This window comes from Salvelinus fontinalis, chromosome 12, assembly GCF_029448725.1.
Source record: "Salvelinus fontinalis isolate EN_2023a chromosome 12, ASM2944872v1, whole genome shotgun sequence".
NCBI classification, from domain to species: Eukaryota; Metazoa; Chordata; class Actinopteri; order Salmoniformes; family Salmonidae; genus Salvelinus; species Salvelinus fontinalis.
In genome coordinates, this window is record NC_074676.1 from 25412672 (window position 1) to 25435371 (window position 22700).

Below are 22700 nucleotides of genomic sequence, written 5' to 3' on the forward strand. Positions count from 1 at the left end.
TGCACTGTTAGTCAGCTACTGTACATTAGACCTCTTCTGGAGAAATCCCCACAGGCAGTCTCAGTAGTTTGTGCATTGCAGGCTGTGCATGAGTAGGCAGCGGTAAGGTTTCTTGGTACAGTAACAGAATGAACTGCTGTGTAAAGAGGCCCTCCAAAGTGACAGCTACTGTAGACACCATGCCATTGTCACTATGTCCACTGATGCTATTTTTAACACGCTGCTCTGCACACAAGCATTTACTCTGACACGGTAGATATCTACAGTAAGGCCATTATTGGTTGCTGAATGGACCTTTTTATGCCCTTCAATCTAAATTTCCCTTTCCTCCTTATTAGATAGTCTTTAAATATTGCATTTCAGTTTGTGTATATTACAAAGATTATGAGAGAGCGAGCGAGAGAGAGGTAACGAAGACAAGAGAATGAAAGAGAGAGGGGGGGGCAGATTTAAGTACCTAATGATAAATTCACAGCCATGATTGAATGCATGCAGAGATTTAAAAAACCAGACTAATGAAAATGTCTTCCATCAAAATCCATACAAGATGAAATACCATGATCCATCCATGTACATTACATATCCCTGTACCCAGGTCTGAACCAAAAACCCTACAATCTGTATTGTATGACTGCACAGTGGGTCAGTTTCTTTGGTTTTCAAATTGTACCTTTCACACCCATTACAGAACTAAATGAATGGTTAGAACTAAAAAACAAACTGGACATTTTTTATCCTTTCTCGTTATTTAATACATCTGGCACCAATGTGAATAGATCCTGACATTCTAAATATGCTACTTCTAACAAACAGATAGACACAGAGTTGTAGAGTCTCTAGTGAATGGTCTGTTCATATAGGATATGTGGAGAGAGCTCAAAGAGATACTGCGGCTGCTTCAATGCATAAATATTGCATAGTGAAAGAGCAGACCATCCCACACAGAGGATGAACAGGAGACATTGTGTAAGCATGGACATGATTGCAGTGGAAATGGAGGATGAAGCTATTTAATTGGGGCATGTTCATGTGGCTGTGAGGAGAGGTTAGATACATTAGAGAGGTCATTTCCCAGAACAGGTCTGCTTCTACACAGAGGAAAAGCACATCTCACAGAGATTATTACATTGTGCTGTCTGGTGTATGATGAAAATGTTCCATATGAAAATGTTTTGTTGATGACCAATATAATAATAATCAATGCTGGTATTTATGGCTTAAAATGCAATAAATCTATAAATAACTAGTATAATTAAACAATAAGGCCTGTGGAGGTATGCTATATGGCCAATTTACCTTGGCTAAAGGCTGTTCTTAGATACAGCCCTTACACGTGGTTTATTGGCCATATATCACGTGATATTATGGCCAATATGCCACAAACCCCCGAGGAGCCTTATTGTTATTATAAACTAGCTACCAGCGCAATTAGAACAGTAAAAATACATGTTTTGTCATACACGTGGTATACCACGGCTTTCAGCCAATCAGCATTTAGGACTCAAACCACCTGGTTTGTAATCTACCATAGAAGGAAAATAACCTCATATATAATGTAGAGTAATATGATAGGCGACCATTGTTGAACAGTAACTCTAAAGGTATCTTTCTCCTAGAGGTCAGAAGACTACCATGGATATAGGCCTATACTGGCAGTACAGTACTGTTCTTAACCTCTTTACAGCTGCTGGGATTGCACCAGCCAGGTTCCTAGAGATTAACACTCAGTCCAGTTTCTCAGTTACACAACAAACTATGAGAGTAGTGTGATGTTGCTTAGAACCCCGTTGAGACAATTAGAGTCAGAACAGCACAGAGCACATTGTACACAATACAGACAAACTGCCAATCAGCTCCTCAGTGTACTGTGACTGTCAGACCAAAGCTGTAGACAACGAGGCAATGCATGCTCCTTTGTAAGAGAGGAAAGAACACACAGTGAGTCCAGCTATGATGAACACCAGAGCTGTAGTGATAGAAACAAACAAGTTGAACACACCCATCTCAGAAGAAATAAACTATGGCTTAATTAAACACTCTTAACAGGAAATGTTTCAAATTGATACACGATACATGATAATATTTTTCATTGTTGAAATGCATTGCTTATCAATCATTAGAAGGCCTTGTCAGTCTCTTGCATTAATCACTGTTATAGATCCAAACTACTGATGCAACTCTAGATATCATCTTCCCCATCGGGTACCCTGCGAAAGCCTATGACATTACTGCTGGTTATGCTGATGAGCTGAACGCACAGGACTAAAACAAGGCACTCACTCAACACAGCTTCTAGCAGCCAAATGCATTTCCGTTCCAAATGTGAATTAATTTGCTGTCTGCCAAAATGGCCCACTCTCTCCCTGTGAGTCAAGGTGCTGACGCCGTAGCTGTGAGACAGAAGTGGCTAACTAGCTGGGCTGGCGTGAAAGGGCGCTGGGCGCTGGGCTCTGGAGAGGAGAGAGTGAGAGAGAGGGCTGGAGCCTGGTATCGCTGGGTCAGCAGCAAGCTGCAAAGGATCTCACTAGAGGACAGCACTATTTCAGAGGTGATCTTTAGACAGGATGGTCGTCTCCAGCAGACAGACAGCCATGTAAACATCCTGACCGAGGCCCTGCACCAGGAGCCTGACGAGGAGGAACCTATTGACCTTGATCTGAAAGCATTGGCTTGTCCTTAGCTAAATAAGATCAAATGTGTAGTTCAACAACAATATCATTGTTTTGGTTAATTTGTTGTTGTATTTACATCCAAGCTCCCTGCTCCCCCAGCTGTTGTCCAGGGAGTCTGGCTTTAAAGCCACTGGCTCACCGCCATCATGGCGTAGGCTACTTACAATGGGATGATTTTCAAACTATACAGTACCATCACCTCTACCAGTCTGATAAACAATATCATCTTGAATATAGAGAGAACATTCATAAAAATGAATCAAATCCAAATGTCCTCTATGTCCAGCAGCTCTCCTGCTCTGCCATATTTAGCAGTGATGTTTCATTAATGCGGATCGATGAGCAGCTTGATCAGCAGTTCTCAGCGTTCCACTGTCATTGACCTTTGGCTCCTATGGGCTGCTGTGGTAGACCCTGCCAACACAGAGCACTCACATGCTGATGGAGGGGGGGGGCAATGCCATCAGGAACCCACAGAGCCAGCTGCTAATTCTCCTAATGTACAATCAGTAGGCAGGTTTCCATTGACCCAGGTTTATTCGCCAAAAGCAATGTTGTAATGGAAACTGCAGATATAGGATACATTTTCTAAAGATCGCCAATATTTGTATCTGTTCGAATTTTTGTGTTGTCTAACTTTCTTTATTGCGACAAATAATGATTGAAACTGGGTTTTTCAAATAAATGATGAATTGCCTAATTTAATTATTATCTACTGTTTGCTAAATCTTGCATTTTACCAGAGAGAAGTAGGCTGGCTTCACCGAGAAAAGACCCAGAGAAAAGAAGAACTGAATTGCTTCAACTTGCTTTTATAGTTGGCTGGATATAAGTTTCACCATCCAATTATTTCAGATCTACGGGAGTGCAAGATTCCCCATGGCACGGACCGTGGCGATACGTTGGCACATGACAATAATTAGAATATGGCAAATTCTTGCATTCTATCCATGCTGACTTTTGCGGGCTACCTGAAACATGAAAGAGATAGGTGGGAGGGCATGCAGGCTGTCTGCAATTTATTATTGCGCAATTTCCTAAATGGGTAATGGAAACACTTCAACCACTTAATTTGCATTTGACATTCTAGGTTTTTGCGGAAAAGTTAAAACAATGTAGGTGTGACGTCATTATGTCCAGCTGTTTGTATCGACACATAACAGTTAAATGGAAACGCACCATAGCAGGCAATTGTCACATATTTTCCATGCAAACGTTATAAATGTCGACAACATTAAAAAAAAATCACAGGACATATTGGAAATATAGCTATGGTCACGTTGGCCCAGTCACACACACACTGTGCTTCAACAGCACATATGGGCCCCATGTGTAACAGACTACCGTGGCATTTGTTCACCTACAGTAGAAATTATGAAGTGTAAACATGAGTGAAATATAATCCTAGTATTAGAGGGGTTAACAGAGAGACCATGAGTCTGGTCCACTACACTTGAACAAAAAACACAGGCATGTCACAACAAGATAACCATTATTCACTGGGAACAAACAGTCATTACGGGGTAATGACAGCCAGGTGTTTTTCTATGGGTGTCAGGTAGCCTAGCGGTTACAGCATTGGGCCAGTAACCGAAATGTCGCTCGTTCAAAAACCCCAGCCGACAAGGTGAGAAAAAAAAATCTGTCGATGTGCCCTTGAGTGAGGCACTTAACCTTAATTTGCTGCAGGGACATCGTATAACACATTTCACTGCACCCATCCGGTGTATGTGACAACACAACATGTATTGTTTTTTTTAACGTTTTTTAAAAACATTTTCATTAAGACTGTCAATTTGAGTCCTCCGGACTTGCGATAAACATCTTTAAAAGAACTGCAGTAGGATGATAATCAGAGTGCAAACTACAATCCTACTGTACACTTTGTAATGCTCATCCATCTCAAGTCAAATAACAAATAAGCAGTAGAGTAGTGGTACATGGAGAAGTGGGTACATTCACATTATTTCTTTATTTTATTTGTTTTTAACCGCCCACTCGGCAAAGTACAATTCTAGGAGAAATAGTGACATTTAGAATAACCTAAAATAATGGCAATATGAAATACATTCACCATGATATCCAGCATGTAATAATAGGCCTAGCACTTATGGCTGATATGTTAGGGTAAGGGATCAGATAAGCACAGAGGTAAGAAAGGGCACAGATTTCTGTGGTAGTGCGTTGCATGAGAACGTATACCCTCCGCTGTTTCCCAACCCTGGTCCTCGAGTACCACCAACAGTACACATTTTTTATTGTAACCCTGGACAATGGTTGGGAAACACTGCACTACACCACTGTGCATATGTGGTCAAAACAGATTATTATAAAAATGCATATGAAACTAGGTGGTATACCGTAAATACCATATACCGGGGAATTTGGAAATAGCCACGGGATGGTTTGTCAATATTTTAGTACTTTTTAAGTAAATACCTGCAGTCAACTTGTGCAATATGTTAGGAGATAAAGCAGACCACATTCTTCATTTCACCTGTCACATTATTTTACATTATGAATCTTTCCGTAGCTCCCCAGAACAGTTGAGCCAGTCAAGTGTTTGTTTGTAAATGGCACAACGGGAGAAAGCAGGAGCAGGTGAGTCCAGCTATGTATTGTTTTTTTTATATTGAAAGTCAACAGTGTTTTTTTGTTTCAATAGTGATCAGGGACATGCAACTATAGTTTTCCTTCACAGAATATACACTGCTCAAAAAAATAAAGGGAACACTTAAACAACACAATGTAACTCCAAGTCAATCACACTTCTGTGAAATCAAACTGTCCACTTAGGAAGCAACACTGATTGACAATAAATTTCACATACTGTTGTGCAAATGGAATAGACAAAAGGTGGAAATTATAGGCAATTAGCAAGACACCCCCAAAAAAGGAGTGATTCTGCAGGTGGTGACCACAGACCACTTCTCAGTTCCTATGCTTCCTGGCTGATGTTTTGGTCACTTTTGAATGCTGGAGGTGCTTTCACTCTAGTGGTAGCATGAGACGGAGTCTACAACCCACACAAGTGGCTCAGGTAGTGCAGCTAATCCAGGATGGCACATCAATGCGAGCTGTGGCAAGAAGGTTTGCTGTGTCTGTCAGCGTAGTGTCCAGAGCATGGCGGCGCTACCAGGAGACAGGCCAGTACATCAGGAGACGTGGAGGAGGCCGTAGGAGGGCAACAACCCAGCAGCAGGACCGCTACCTCCGCCTTTGTGCAATGAGGAGCACTGCCAGAGCCCTGCAAAATGACCTCCAGCAGGCCACAAATGTGCATGTGTCAGCATATGGTCTCACAAGGGCTCTGAGGATCTCATCTCGGTACCTAATGGCAGTCAGGCTACCTCTGGTGAGCACATGGAGGGCTGTGCGGCCCCACAAAGAAATGCCACCCCACACCATGACTGGCCCATCGCCAAACCGGTCATGCTGGAGGATGTTGCAGGCAGCAGAACGTTCTCCACGGCGTCTCCAGACTCTGTCACGTGTGCTCATGTGCTCAGTGTGAACCTGCTTTCATCTGTGAAGAGCACAGGGCACCAGTGGCGAATTTGCCTATCTTGGTGTTCTCTGGCAAATGCCAAAAGTCCTGCACGGTGTTGGGCTGTAAGCACAACCCCCACCTGTGGACGTCGGGCCCTCATACCACCCTCATGGAGTCTGTTTCTGACCGTTTGAGCAGACACATGCACATTTGTGGCCTGCTGGAGGTCATTTTGCAGGGCTCTGGCAGTGCTCCTCATTGCACAAAGGCGGAGGTAGCGGTCCTGCTGCTGGGTTGTTGCCCTCCTACGGCCTCCTCCACGTCTCCTGATGTACTGGCCTGTCTCCTGGTAGCGCCTCCATGCTCTGGACACTACGCTGACAGACACAGCAAACCTTCTTGCCACAGCTCACATTGATGTGCCATCCTGGATGAGCTGCACTACCTGAGCCACTTGTGTGGGTTGTAGACTCCGTCTCATGCTACCACTAGAGTGAAAGCACCGCCAGCATTCAAAAGTGACCAAAACATCAGCCAGGAAGCATAGGAACTGAGAAGTGGTCTGTGGTCACCACCTGCAGAATCACTCCTTTTTTGGGGGTGTCTTGCTAATTGCCTATAATTTCCACCTTTTGTCTATTCCATTTGCACAACAGCATGTGAAATTTATTGTCAATCAGTGTTGCTTCCTAAGTGGACAGTTTGATTTCACAGAAGTGTGATTGACTTGGACTTACATTGTGTTGTTTAAGTGTTCCCTTTATTTTTTTGAGCAGTGTACATTAGTGCAACACATTCAGCAGAAAACAGCTTCATTGTCATCAGACGACAACAGAAGTGGAACACTATTTGGCTGGCAGCCAAATGAGCTTACAATTAAAAATCAAGGTATTTTTTGCTAAAGATTATGCATGGCCATCATATTTCTAATGTTTATTATAGAAAGAATGTAATCAGCTACATTTACTAATGTTTTGCCCAAAGTTAATCTTGCATTTAACCAGAGAGAAGTAGGCTGGCTACACAGAGAAAAGTACCAGAGAAAAGAAGCTACACATCAGTCAGAGCGCGGCCTTTTGATAGAACGCTCGTTCGTGAATTCTAATCCAAGTGCAACTGAAGCACAAAATGTGTTTGATGCTGAGCAAAATTTACAATAAGAAGCATTTTAGATTTGCGTTTACAAAATGCAGCTAGATATTTCTTATGCATTTGATATTTTTTCCTGCGTGAAAACAAAGAATTCTGCATTAGGGCGACCCCTAAGTTTAACATGCTAGTTATCTAAGTAAGTGGCTGAATTAATAAGGTCACAACTATTATGTTAGTTTTCTGCCATGGTTGAGAAGTCAAAGCCCTTTGGATGAGTTATATGTACAGCTGCCACTGCAGCTTGATTTCCTTGCATTTTTTCTCCTCTCAGTTCTGGGCCCGTCTGCTCCTCCCCTATCTTCTCCGAGCAGAGCAGGCATGCCTGTTGCCCTAGCAACTCCCAGACTCCACACAAACACAGTGTTTACACAGTACTGTCCTTTCTTCAGACAAGCGTGCCTCAAAAATTTGTTCATTAAGCACAATGTCTCCCGGTCACATTTGCTTGTAAATGCAAAATCACAAAACATGATATTCGGTAGCTCCTACCTATATTTGTATAACTTTATATGCTGGACTGCCGGTCTTTGCAATTAGTTTATTTTCATTTGCGCTCTTAAGATTATTTAGTTAGCAGCCTCTATGGAAATTTGCTATTACTTGTGCTAATTTTGTTAGCATTCTGGTAATAGACACCAAATGGGCTTTTGATTTTGTTTTGTGCCCCCTTGTGTACTAAACCAGTAATACTGTAAATCCAAGTGTGAGAGAAGGAAGGTATGTGGATATGAAAATCTGGATACCGCCCAACCCAACTACACCATACAAACTAAACGACAGAGTGAAAAGAAGGAAGCCTGTATAGAATAAAAAAAATATTCCAAAACATGCATCCTATTTGCAATAAGACACTAAAGTAAAACTGCAAAAAATGGGGAAAATAAATTAACTTTATGTCCTTACCACAAAGCAATATGTTTGGGGAAAATCCAACAACAAATCATTGAGTAACACCCCTATTCATATTTTCAAGCATGGTGGTGGCTGCATTGTTATGGGTATGCTTGTCATTGGCAAAAACTAGGGAGTTTGATTAAGATAAAAATAAATGGAATAGAGCTAAGCACATTCAAAATCCTAGAAAACCTGGTTCAGTCTGCTTTCCAACAGACACTGGGAGACAAATTCACTGTAGGCTATTTGGCATCACATGCACTTACAGTACCAGTACCAGACCAAGTCCATATTATGGCAAGAACAGCTCAAATAAGCAAAGAGAAACAACAGGCTATTAATTTAAGAAATGGAGGTCAGTCAATGCAGAACATTGAGATTTTTTTTCTTCAAGTGCAGTCGCAAAAACCATCAATCGCTATGATGAAACTGACTCATGAGGACCGCCACAGGAAAGGAAGACCCAGAGTTACCTCTGCTGTAGCCTCAACATCAACTGTTCAGAGGAGACTGTGTGAACTAGGCCTTTATGGTCCAATTGCTGCAAAGAAACCACTACAAAAGGACACCAATAAGAAGAGACTTGCTTGGGCCAAGAAACACGAGAAATGGACATTAGACCAGTGGAAATCTGTCCTTTGGTCTGATGAGGCCAAATTTGAGATTTTTGGTTCCAGTCGCAGTGTCTTTGTGAGAAGCAGAGTAGATGACCAGACAATCTCTGGATGTGTGGTGCCCACCGTGCAGCATGGGGGAGGAGGTGTGATGGTGTGGGGGTGCTTTGCTGGTGACACTCAGTGATTTATTTAGATTTCAAGGCACACTTAACCAGCATGGCTACCACAGCATTCTGCAGCGATACACCATCCCATCTGGTTTGTGCTTAATGTGACTATCATTTGTTTTTCAACAGGACAACAACCCAAAACACACCTCCAGGCTGTGTAAGTGCTATTTGATCACAAAGAAGAGTGATGCTCCAGTGAAAAGCTATGATTCAGATGTTCCATCAGTGTCTCATATGACACAAGCCACATGCGCCATACTCAAACTAGTGGCATGTGGACAGAACACATTAAACCAAAAAAATATACTGTATATATTTTTGTCACTGTCTAAGTCTAATAATGTCTTGCTCCTTTAACCTGAACACACATCCAACAAACAACCACACAAACAATGTTAACTTAATAAATAAGATAAAACCACCAATTCTCCACACCCAAGCCTTTCATTGCTACAGAATCAAAGGGATAGTTCATAGTACCCATGGTTAGTCATTGAAAAACCCATCCACCATGCTAGAAATACTTATGGTTGGCCCAAAGCATAGGAAGAAGAAAGAATAGCATACTGTATATCTGCGTTTGAGTTCCTTAAAAAAACAGCGGAGGATGAGGCAAGCCCTATGGAGGCTGCTGTGCGTGACCATATAGACATCAGTGAAAAGGAGAGATCTATTTCAATGGTAAACAGAAAACACAAATACAGGGTCAAGAGCCACAGCAGTACAGTATAGCACAGGGTTTGCTGCAGTTTCCAGCTCCCACACACTTATCATCATGCATTTTTATGGTTCAACAATCACACTCTGATGACTCCAAAACCTTCACTTCCCCAACAGTCCCAACCCCTTACTTCCCAACCCTCCGACTAAACATTTCCTGGGGAATTCCATCCAGGAATGTTATGTTGGTGATGGAGCAACTGCAACAGCTTGGAGGAAAACCACTTTCTAGTGGATGGCAGAAACACACAGGTCAAATCTCACACACAGTAAACAGCCGCTTGTCCTCTTCACTGGCACTAGACCAAGAACAACTGCCTGTTTTTAATTAACCATTGTCATTATGACCTGTGTTGCATTATTGGACTGCTTTTTTTGCAGATCAACAGACTGTATAGTCTCCCATCGACGTCTTAGCACATTAGTCTTATCCCACATATTTCACCTCAAACTAACATTTGTTAAGTGTTGGTCCCATGTTTCATGAGCTGAAATAAAAGATCACAGAAATGTTCCATACCTACAAGAAGCTTATTTCTCTCAAATGTTATATACAAATGTGTTTACATCACTGTTAGTGAGCAGTTCTCCTTTGCCAAGATAATCCATCCACCTGACATATCAAGAAGCGTATTAAACAGCATGATCATTACACACCTGCACCTTGTGCTGGGGACAATAAAATTCCACTCTAAAATGTGCAGTTTTGTCACAACACAATGCCAGAGATGCCTAAAGTTGAGGAAACGTACAATTGTCATGCTAACTGCAGGAATGTCCACCAGAGCTGTTGCCAGAGAATATAATGTTAATTTCTCTACCCTCCAATATCTTTTTAGAGAATTTGGCAGTACGTCCAACTGGCCTCACAACCACGTGTAACCACGCCAGCCCAGCACCTCCACATCCAGCGTCTTTACCTGCGGGATCGTCTGAGACCAGCTATCCGGACAGCTGATGAAAATGTGGGTTTGCACAAGCAAAGAATATCTGTACAAAGTTTCTGAAACTGTCTTGGGGAAGTTCCTTTACCAGGGTCTAGACCTGACGGCAGTTTGGCATCGTAACCGACTTCAGTGGGAAAATGTTAAACTTCGATGGCAACTGGCACGCTGGAGAAGTGTACTCTTCACAGATGAATCCCGGTTTCAACTGTACCGGGCAGATGGCAGACAGTATATATGGTGTCGTGTGTGCAAGTGGAGTGCTCCATGGTAGCGGTGGGGTTATGGTATGGGCATGCATTAGCTGCGGACAACCAACACAATTGCATTTTATCTATGACAATTTGAAGGCACAGAGATACCGTGACAGGAGGCCCATTGTCGTGCCATTCGTCCGCCACCATCACCTCATGTTTCAGAATGATAATGCACAGCCCCATGTCGCAAGGAGCTGTACACAATTCCTGAAAGCTGAAAATGTCCCAGTTCTTCCATGGACTGCATACTCACCAGACATGTCACACATTGACCATGTTTTCGATGCTCGTATAAGGCAGTGTGTTCCAGTTCCCACCAATATCCAGCAATTTCACACAACCATTGAAGAGAAGTGGGACCACATTCAGCCTGATCAGCTCGACACAAAGTCCGTTTTTTTGCGCTGCATGAGGCAAATGGTGGTCACACCAGATACTGACTGGTTTTCTGATCCACCCCCTTAACTTTTTATCTAAAACACATGCCACAAAATGTCGTAATTTGCCAAAAATGATAAAAATATATTTATCTAGCATGGGCCACTGGTAATTGGAGTGTGCCGTCTCCCAGTGACATTTTTGCAGAGTCCCATATGGGATCTCAAATACTAGTAACTCCCCAGAACACAATAAAATTGAATAAATTACACAGGGAGGGAAATTCTGAATGAATTAGAGTGTGTTATAACAGAGACCTTAACAGCTTCCCATAATCCAGAGTCATTTTCATAATGGCCTCTTAAATGTGATCAGGCAAAGGCAATGTCCAAACTATTAAAAAGATAGCTGAAGTTTATGTACTCCAGCTAGATGAGGATAAGTCAAGAGGTTTCAGTGCGTATTGACAGCACTGAATTCATGTTGAATATAATCTGATGTGTGCACACATGACAGAGACAGGATTACTTCACTTGTCTATACCAGGTGGTCTACTACTGTTGGTAGGCCTATATATTGTACTGTGATGGCTATTGGCTAGATCAACAACTGATAGAATATAGGGTAGAATGAGACCCATGGACATGACTACTCTGTTGGGATGTAGAAATGTGCTGTGTGCCTCAGACAGTTAAGAGTGGTACAGTGCTGCTGATATTGTAACCTCTGGATCAATAGCTGCACAACTCCCCTTTGTGTTTCCATGAGGTGATGTTCGATTAATTGAATAGGATTTTATCAGTCGTCGTTGGCAAGTGGGTGCTCCATCTGAGCTTGTGACACTTGGGGTAATGCTATATTTAGCTAACTGTGTACAAGACAGACTGATGGAGCACAGATGCTCTGTACTGTAGAATCATTGGAAGGTCCCACTATCTCTGAACATGGACTGGCAAAGAGTTAGCGCTGGAACGGTTCAGTGTGGATGCATAACTAGGGATGGGCATTAGAAATCGAGTATTCAAATGGATGTCAAAGCTCGATCTTTAACTAGCGATCAAATCATTTTCAAATACTGTATAACTATTTAGTGGAATGTGCTTTGTGGCTGCCCAAACAGGCAAGTGAAATGTTGTTTTGAAGACAATGTTAACTTGCTTTGGCTCTAGTGTTCCATTTGTACATGTGCATTTGCGGGGAACAACAAAAAAAGAAACCAAGCCAAGCATCACACGTTCGTCTCCCTTATTTCCTTTACCCTCCGTGTCTCTTTCACTCTATTGGGTCCCGACCGCTCCCTCCAAACACGCGTGCTGAGTGCGCACACAAGCTCCCGCTAGGCCTACAGTAATAAATCCCTATAAAAACGTATCCAACTGATGGGATACACAAGCAACATTCCTTGACAATTGATGAGAGTTTTATCACAAATTCAACATGGACTGGTTGATTGAAGTAGGAAAATATGTGTTCCAACAATGAGCTGCAGTTTTGGAATAACTGTGTCCCTTCTATTTTCCACTTAAGATACTTTGCTAACGGTTACTACCATTTAGAATTGGTTAGCATAGGCTATAACCCACTAAACATAGACAGCTTCTACACTGAAAACAAATACACTCTGTGTCGTCATCAGAATCATTAAGCATATACCTACTCATCACAAATTATTACCATGCAGTGTTCAATGTGGAATTGTTCATCCATTTAGAAAATTCCAAACAGGAAAAATAAACAAAATAAAACTTCTGTATGTTGAAAAGAAGACAACTTTTTTCAGGGTTCAAACCTAAATCTGTCTTTCAACTCGCCAAATTGAGCCCCGTTTCAAATTATCCCTCTGAGAATAACTGTTCCAGGCATGAAATGCACATCAATTTGCACTGCCAACTCTTTTACAATTGTAAAAAAAATATGGTTCTATTTCATTTTGTTATATTACATAATATTTTTTTACTATAGAATAGGCGTCTTCACTGTGATAAGGGCTCAGGAAATAAGAGTGTCTTGTCTGCTAAATTAACAAAACAAGGCAATGCCATTGCACAGCCATAGGCTTCTAAAAGCAAGCGCCACTGCTGAGGTTACTGCCTTACTGAAGATTGTGTTCTACAATATAATATAAGCAGTTGATGTTAAGGTTTCAATAAATTACTCTTACTAGATGGATGTACCTAATAAACTGTCCACTGAGTGTAGACAAATGCATACAGATTTTTTTCCCAGTGCGGGCCTTCGAAAATAATGTATTATTTGTTTTATTCAAGTACTCGAAAGACATCAAATGCCCATCCCTATGCATAACACCTGAACACTCTAGACATACCCTGTCCTTCAATATCATATTCTTCAAAGAGTATATGACATTCAGATATCATTACTCTATGCAAAGTCCTAGAGTGTATTTTAAGTCTGATTATGGCACACATCAGTTTAGTGGCTAGAGTGAAATTAAAACACACTCATCAATTGACCCATCCAGCACAATCCCTTTGCAAATTTTTTTTAGAATTCTTCAATCCTTTCCAGCAGCCTACAGTCTCAAGCGTATCTTTCTTGGCACATCATGTCAATGTGATCTTCAGAGAGCCCTTCCTCTAGCCACCAATAGTGACTGACATACATTATAGAGGACTTGTGTTCCAGCTCCTCCAGTGGCAATGCAGAGATAGACAGCTGACTCATGGGAGTAGGAAGGCACACTGCCAACTGACATGGGGAGTGGGCAGGCAAAGAATCTGCATGGAATGTCTATGTGATTGATAAGGCCAAAGATGTACTTTAGACATTTTAGTCTCGGCCTAATTAAACCCCCAGCCCCTAAGGCACTTACGTAGCTCTGAAAGGGCTGGATAGCTTTAAGCAATATGTTAAAAACTTGACATTACACATAAGCATTCCTTTCAGATCTACAGGAGTGCCTGGGCGGTAAGGGTTAAGGGTCAATTTGGAAAACAGCATGCCAGACTGGTGGGAAACCTGTCACATGAATGGTCCACATATAGCTAACAAGGAAGCTTACTGTGGAGCAGAATGCCCTTAGGCATATCAACTATGTAGCAGTTTGACAAAAGCTGAGCACAAGATATCACACTTATAGGCTACCAAGATATTTCCTTTATATTGTGCCTATATTGTGCCTCTATTATCAATTTCACATCTTGATATATGGAGCATGCTAATATGGGTATTCATACTAGTCCAAATGGTTTGATCTACAGAAATGTAAATAGGATCCCTGATTGGTAAATGTGGACCTAATATTTATGACTATCCTGGAATGCACCTTTGGACACTATGGTATAAAATCTCTTAATCTGTAGCGTTCCGATACCAAATATGGGCGCAACTCTGGTCTGGAAATACATGAACAAGAAGGCAGGAGTAGCAGTAATCGCAATCTGTCTTCTGCTTCTGACATGGACTCAGCATCATAGGCCACTGATGTAAACTGCTAAGCTTATGCTATGAGTGTGAGGCTCGTTGTTTATAGTCATCCTGCAATCAAACTACATGTAGGCTACAGGAAAACACTCAACCTTGATAAAAACATTTAAATCAGGTTCTTATTTTAACCACTGATGCGCCTATGGACACGATTTATTGGGTTACAGCCTAATATCATAATCTGATTTTGTTTTGTCTTGTCTTGATGTAAACTAGTACTATAGCAGCCCAGTGGTGTATTGGGTTACAGTAATTATATTACTGGTTAGTTTTGATAACATGGCATTGATAGGTTTCAGACATAGGCTACCATTAGATATGGCGGCAAATTCACACTAGCGATGACAGTACTGGCTATGGAACCTTCAAAGTAGCCTACAGAAAATCAAACGTTAGCAACACCAATACGGGATTGCCTCTTAAATTCGCACATCCTTCCGATAACAGCACTGGAGACTGGACTGAATGTTTTTTCCATTAGCACGAGGTTCAGGAAACCAGTCCAAATTTACTCAAGTTAGCCACTTATGTTTAATGAAGTTGTATGATTGTAACATATTAAATAGCGTACATGTTTGCAGTGTCAGGTGCAATTATATCAACAATCATCAATGATGCAATTATGGGCAAACGACACATGAAATTGCAACGTAACCTAGTCAAAAATAAAACTGGTTAAATATTGAATTTATGCGACACCCATAGACAAGATAAATTAAAAGTCAGTTCTGAGTCTGAATCAGAACGACTGAACATAGGTTTTCATTATGTGTAATGTATTAGGGCGCTCGAATCAAATACCGTAATGACATAGGCTACCATACAGCCCAGTTGGCCAGTACACATACCAACCTAAAACGTCAGTGTTAAAACACGTTAGAGCGATAAAAGAACGTTAAATCCTACCTGAAATCTGTCACTCGTTAGTGCGTTCGAGCTGATTTGGATGTACACACACACACACACTGTGCAGCAGCAGTCCTGCCTCCACCGTATCAAGCCCCTCCTACTTCTGTGCGCAGAAAAGAGGAAGCGCGTCACACACTCGCACTCCATACATTTGGATCCAGCCTCTCTTTACCATAAAGTAGGTTGACATTTGTAGCAGTATGTATGTATACCAAAGCACTTGGTGCATCTTCAGCAGCACTACTTATACAGTAATGCAATGCGTGTGTGTGTGCGTGTGAGGGATGGAGGGAGGGAGAATGAGCAGGTGAGAGGGTGAGAAAGAGAGAGGGGGGATTATGTGCATGCATGATGCATGTGTGTCCTCTCAAATGGATGGAATTTGAAACATAATGAATTTGAAACATAATGAAAACACACTCCCTGGTAATGGGCTAGAAAATGTAGCTTTGGTTGGAGTCATTTAGCATTCTATTAGTAAATATGTGTCTTCATTAGCTTAGGCATACATGAAGCACAAAACGTAATTTGATTCATTTAGAGAAACCATTGCTCATATCATATTATTTAAATGTCTGCTGTAATGAATCTGGCATGGAAATGGTAAAGCAACTTATGATTGCACTCCATTTTGTAAACTGAGGCCCACTCCACAATAGACCTACAATATGTTTAGTCAGTTGCGCAAAACTCCAGCGGGTAACTAAAATAAACACTTGCAGTATTTTGTGCTATAACTTACCTGCATAGTAATGTTGTAAAAGGAATGGCATTGTATTGTATGAGTATTGTTATTATGTAAAACAATAGGGGGCCCAGGGTAGCCAAGGGAGATGTAGGAAGCCAGGCTTACAACATCTTCAATTGCATAGGGGCCTAATGGTTTATCTACGGTGACAGAGTGCAGAAGGGCAAACTACAAAGCAGGATCAAGGAGTTAGCCAGCTACCTTGGCAAAATATTCTGAAATAACATGATGAGCTTGAAATAAGATAAGCTTCAAATTTGCATGGTCTAATTGACTCAACAACCATCCAAATTTGGCTTGGCCCCCTTTGCCACAGCCTGTTCACCGCTCTACCATCTATAAGGCGTAGACAGTACAGGTGTATCAAAGCTGGGACAGAGAGACTGAAAAACAGCTTCTATCTCCAGGCTATCAGACTGTTAAACAGTCATCACTAGCAGGCCTCTGCCCAGTGCCCTGCCCTGAACTTTATTCACAGTTACTAGCCGGCTACCACCTGGTACTCAACCCTGCACCTTAGAGACTGTTGCCCTATGTACATCGTCATTGAATACTGGTCATTTTAATAATGTTTACCTACTGTTTTACCCCTTCACATGTACTGTATGTACTGTATTCTAGTCAAGGCCTAACTACTCCTATATAACTAGTGCTGTACACACCTTTTCTAGTCATATACTGCCCATAATGTTTATACACACCATCATATACACTGAGTGTACAAAACATTATCAACATTAGTTGTATAAACATTTTAAGTTACTTACACAGTGCAATACAAACGCCTAAGCGTCATGGCACAGCTCACAGCAACAATGTACATTAGGCCTAAAGCCCCTCTCTGTTACAGAAACTATAGCAGACTGCCACACAAAAGGGAAACTGCCTATCCCTTTCTTGGGCAATGCCGTCCGATCCAAATAACACGGGTACATTTTCTTCAACCTTACAACAGGTAAGTAGGTTAGCCTATAATGATAAATAAATAATAATAAACATGAATCATCTCAACATATTTCCAGTAATTATTTAGGCCTTATTTATTTAGGCCTTATTATTTAGGCCTTAGTATTCATATCTATTAACGCACACCCAATAATAAATGTAATTTAATATTAGGCAAAGTGACGTTCTCCAATGACATCACACCAATCAATAACAGTGAGCACCTGTGGTTAGGACGCCCTTTGGCAGTGCGCGTTGGGATGAATAGCTGTTCCGATCCAGAAGTAACCAGGAGTTTGAAATGTTCTTCAGACAGAGTTAAAGGGAAAATCTACTCAAAAACTATCTTTTGGTATTTTATTTATTAGTCCACTGTTGATACAGCCCCAAAACGATTTGCATGCCAGACGTCAAGTTTTCAAGATATTGGACTTTCAAGAAGCAATGTGTCACCGGCCGCATCCCCATATCATGATGATGTGGCCGGTGACAGGATGATGTAGCTGGTGGCCTAATATACTTGTTTGTAAGTCAATTTCTGTTTTGTGCAAGGGCTTTTGCCCGCTTTACTCAGTTCTTGTAGAGTGGAGTGTCTCCAATTGTTTTTTAGCCTTCCCTGCTTTCTCTTTCCTTGTGGGTTGTAGTAGTCCAGTTAATATATGTCCATTGTGTTTTTCATGAGTGTGTGTCTATTTTAAATGGCCATTATATCCTCCGTACATAACGTAGGCAGTTGTCGATGAAGAATTGTAGTTTATTGATTAGGGGTTGTGTGGTTTTTCAGGGTTCGCATCACATTTGTGTTGAAGATGTGGATCTTCGTGTTAGTGGAGAGCTGTGATGAGGCCTGGTTATAGAACACCCCATATTGGCCCCTTCTATGTGACGCATTACGGCATACCTTCAGGATATGAAAGAACAGTATCCCTGATATAGTAGTACTTCCTCAGGTAGGCCAGGTAGACTTTCCATCATTCTACATAGGATCTGTCTGAGACAAATTTAAGACAAATGTGTGTTTTCTACCTAGCTAGATGCTGCCCTCTGTTGGCTGCAGTGAATGAACACACAGACAGCCTGGTGACTGAAAGCCTGTTACATACTCTGAAGGGGGAATACATTATTCAACAGAACCCCCTGTTTTGAATGAAAGGGCATAGTATTACTTTTAGATGAAAAACAGGTTATGTTTTGAGGTGACCCTCAAACACATGTACATCATTACCTGGCAGCACCGGATGATTATTGTTGCCAGATCCAGCTCACTGGGGCAAGGGTCACATACATTTGGTTAAGATAATAAGACAACTGGTATCACACTTCAGTTTCTGAGGCAAAAAACCCTCATTAAACTTAGTTCAGCTAAAAAGATAACATTTAAGTGAACTATGAATAGGATTAGTTATAAAATAAAAATGTGATCGAATAGGATGAGACGATGAAAAGTATAGGCTTTGAAACCCAAAAGCAAATCTGAATAGATCATAAGGGATGTTGACTTGCTTTGATCTTGAAACACTCTCCCCTTTTTCTCCACGGTCTGAAATCAGTGTAAAAGGTGCAGAAAACCACAATAAGCTTGGACCATTAAAAACAATATTTCTAAGAACTTCCACTCTTTACATTTTATCTCTTGAGATAGCATTAGGTATGATCCCACCATCTGTCTAATGGTGTGGTTGCACAGAGTTACTAAGCTACTCCACTTGAACTTTGGCCATTGGAGAACTGAGCTTTTTCTAAGGAAACCCAGAGAGGAAAGTCAAAAGGAATATCCAAGCTGTACTGTAGCTTTATTCTGTATACTAATCAACCTACACAATGTCAATTTACATTTTACACCATGCCTTTTGAGGTGTGACATAGTTTTAATAAGAATTGAATGATCTGTGATCTCTATGGGTAAAGTATTGGAGGTGTCCATGCTGCTCCACGGGCTCTCATCTTCTTTTACTGTCCAAAATAGAATAGTTTTTATGGCAGAAAAGCTGATCCTTCTCCCACCACAAGAGGGTACCTCTGGCATGAATTAAAACAGGTTGCATTGTGTAGACCTGTTAGACTTGTGTTTTAATTTCAAAGTGTCTAAAATAATGTGACAACGTGATCTGTTTTGTCTTCAAAGTAGCTTTGTGTTGTAGAGTTGCTCAACAAGTCCAGTTATAACTGTTGTAATCTTCATGCCAATATCACAGTCATTATACTGGGCTCCTGAATGGCGGCCCCGTCTAAGGCACTGCATCTCAGTGCAAGTTGTCACTACAGTCCCTGGTTCAAATCCAGGCTGTATCAGATCTGGCTGTGATTGGGAGTCCCATAGGGCGGTGCACAATTTGCCCAGTGTTGTCCAGGTTTGGCTGGGGTAGGCTGTTATTGTAAATAAGCATTTGTTCTTAATTAACTGACTTGCCTAGTTAAGTAAAGGTTACATTTAATTTAATACAAATACATGTGTGGTGGTGACCTGTATAGAAAAGACTATACAGGCTATTAAGTATTCATGTGATTTGAAATGATAGTGTGTTGCATTCAAAATCGCTAAAAGAGAATGACAAACAAACCTGTCGGATATTGTGATTTCAGTGTGTGGCTTTGCAACATCTATACACTTAGGCTATTTTTACAGTGACTCAGTTCTTTCATAGCAAAACTGCAAGTAGTATTGATATGAAAGGGACACATGTATGTGGATTTAACAAATATTCTCAGCAACATAAATGGACAAAGATTCACTTGACTCAAAGACTAGGTATTGACGTCAATAATAAATCAAGCAAATATTAAAGTTTCTTAAGCAAGCAATAGTTTCTTCCTGTAATTAATTGAAGTAGAGAGGTTTGACTCCTATTCTATTCAACAAAATTCACCAATAGGCCTCAGCCATAATCTTACTATTTCACTTTATTTGTGTGAACAACCCAAAGTTACGTTTCCTCGCTCATCTGCATAAATGGAAATCAAACAAACAATTAACATGTATTCCTTTGGTCAAATACATGTGTTCAATTTGAAAGTAGTTCAATTGTCTTATCATGCTGGCCTTTCCCCCTGCTGTTGTGGCTTGGGTGTCTCCATGGGAACAGGTGACCAAAGAGAGAGGGAGGTTCTTGTCCGAGCACTGAAGGGTGTGTGGAAGTCATCCTGGTCTCCTCTCCATCACCCGACCATATTTAAACAGCCTGCAGCTCTCTGTCAGTCGCTTACAGAGGAGCTGGTCTTAACAAGAGAGAGCCTGAGCCTGCTACTTATAGAGAGCCTCAGCTATTGCTTATAAGACCTTTACTTTTACAATAATTATCTATCTCATAAGCCTGTCTGTAAGGACACAGGGTTGGATTTGCTCACATCTCATTCACAAAAGGTAAGCTTAACTTCAATATTTACCTTTTCTCAATGCTTTCAATATAAAGTTGGATTTGTGTTTATAAAAAGTATTTAACTTGTTTTTTTTTTTTATATAATTTTTGATTGCCTGTGATTTGGGTCCATTTCTGTTATCTAATGAGGATTTCCTTTTCCTTTTGCAGTTTCAAAGCCCTGTCGGAGAACTAATGTGGGTGGTGGAGAAGATCTGTGTGTCCGCGGAGAGACCCAACCTGCTTCTCCCCTCAACGGAATATAGCTTCAGGATCGGAGACATGTTTGGAGAGAAAGTTAACAAACACAAGAGACTTTCCCTGTGTCCTAACGTCATCACCCCAGACACTATACCAGAGTTCTGCATCCCTCCTAAGATCCCACCCTTACAGGAGGTGAAAGGTAAAGAGCAGAGCCAGGCCCCCATCATAAGAGTGTCCCTGTTTGAGCGGGAGAGGGGGATCCCTAAGAGGGAGGCCCCAGCACGAGAGCTCATCAGCCCACACATCATCCAGGTGGAGAGTGTGGACGAGAGCCCCTATGACTGTAATGATAAGGAGACCACCAACGCAGACCCTCAGAGCCAGGCAGCCCTCTCCCTGCCCCACATGGCCAAATCCCAGACCTGCTACGGCTTCTGTACCCTGCTGGAGAGCCCCCACACCAGGAGGAAGGAGTCCCTGTTCCACAATAACCCTGAGTCCTGTGGCACACCGTTGCTGCTCCCCAGGAGTAGGTCCAACACCGTCCTGTCATCCTCCCCTTCCTCCTTCAGTCTCCACACCCTGACCTCCAGACTGTCCCCCAGAGGTTATACCCTCAACAGACAGGGCACACTGGACAGCGACACCACCTCGTCAGCTGACTCATCCCCTTTCAGCTCCCCAATGCTGAGCAGGTCCCCACCCAAGTCTTCCCTCTTCAAAACACTGAGTCATGAAAGGCTTCTCTCCAGAAACATCAGAAAGGCTGTGGTGTCCAGAAACAACTCCCTGTCGACAGAAGAGGGCAGCTCCACGGACAATAGCCCCAACGTCATAAGGAGGGCGTCAGAGGGGCTGGTAGAGGGCCTTCCACCAAGCTTCGGTCTGGCTCCTCCTACCATCTTCCCCACAGACTTGGTTCTGCACAAGGAAAGGGTGATGAGGGAGAGCTTGATCCCAATAGGGAAGGATGGCCTCCTGCGTCTCTCTGCAGAGTACTGTCCTGATAACCAGCGGCTGCGGGTGCGGCTCATCAGTGCTGAGGGGCTATATACTCGTTCGGTGGACCCCAAGAGTATAAACTGCAGTTTCAGCCTCTCCCTGGTGCCTGGAAAGGTCCAAAAGCAGCGTAGCACCGTCATCAGGAAGTGTCATAACCCAATCTTCAATGAGGACTTTTTCTTTGATGCCATCTCAGACCTCGGCCAACGCTCCCTGAGATTTAAAGTTGTCAATAAAATGTCCACTATGAAAAGAGACTATATTCTGGGGGATGTTGAACTTCCACTAACAAGCATTATCACTTTATAAGTTAAATAATTTGTATTAATTATTGACTTGAATTGTATTTATTTAAATGTTATTCTGTGACTAGAGATTTTATTAAACCATTTAAAAATATATGTTTACTTATATTTTTTTAATCTCAAAGGGCAGTCATGGAGTACATCTGTTGCAAGCAATAATACATTTCAAATGGCAACTGAATATTGAAAGGCCCATGTCATCCTTTTACCAGAGTTCATATCACATCGTACACAATATCTTGTAGACCTATACATTTTTTTTGCATACTGGCAATAATCACTCTAGGTTCCTCTTACTATCCATCCTCATTCAGAAACATGGGTGACGATCTATTTTTAGTGAACCTCTTTGTCAGCAGGGGAAGGTGTAAACATGACCATCATGTGCTAATGTGAGAGACTCAGTTTCTTTTTTTTTCCCCTAAGCCTGTAGTTTCTTACTGACCTTTGCATGGATTAGAATATCAGTGGTAACTAGGAACCTTGCTGG

General features: G+C 41.7%; 2 protein-coding genes across 7 annotated transcripts in view; one reads left to right on the forward strand and one right to left on the reverse strand.

Moving 5' to 3' along the window:
- LOC129867056 (talin-2-like) overlaps positions 1 to 15756 on the reverse strand; it is a 141146-nt gene extending 125390 nt beyond the window's left edge. For 3 of the 6 annotated variants that reach the window (XM_055940191.1, XM_055940193.1, XM_055940194.1), the window contains exon 1: positions 15648 to 15755. The gene's annotated coding sequence lies outside the window, so the exon portion shown is untranslated. Of the gene's footprint in view, positions 1 to 15647 lie in introns of all 6 variants that reach the window. The other 3 variants (XM_055940192.1, XM_055940197.1, XM_055940195.1) reach the window with 2 other exon arrangements.
- A 4777-nt stretch (positions 15757 to 20533) lies between these two features.
- On the forward strand, positions 20534 to 22304 carry LOC129866507 (C2 calcium-dependent domain-containing protein 4C-like). Its single transcript, XM_055939290.1, has 2 exons — positions 20534 to 20704; positions 20871 to 22304. Exon 2 carries the CDS (start codon positions 20895 to 20897, stop codon positions 22212 to 22214), a length of 1320 nt encoding a protein of 439 aa, XP_055795265.1. The 5' UTR covers positions 20534 to 20704; positions 20871 to 20894; the 3' UTR covers positions 22215 to 22304.
- Positions 22305 to 22700: the final 396 nt, after the last annotated feature.

Bases quoted from the DNA above. Each gene is read 5' to 3' on its own strand.
- LOC129866507 (XM_055939290.1), top strand. From the start codon at position 20,895: ATGTGGGTGGTGGAGAAGATCTGTGTGTCCGCGGAGAGACCCAACCTG.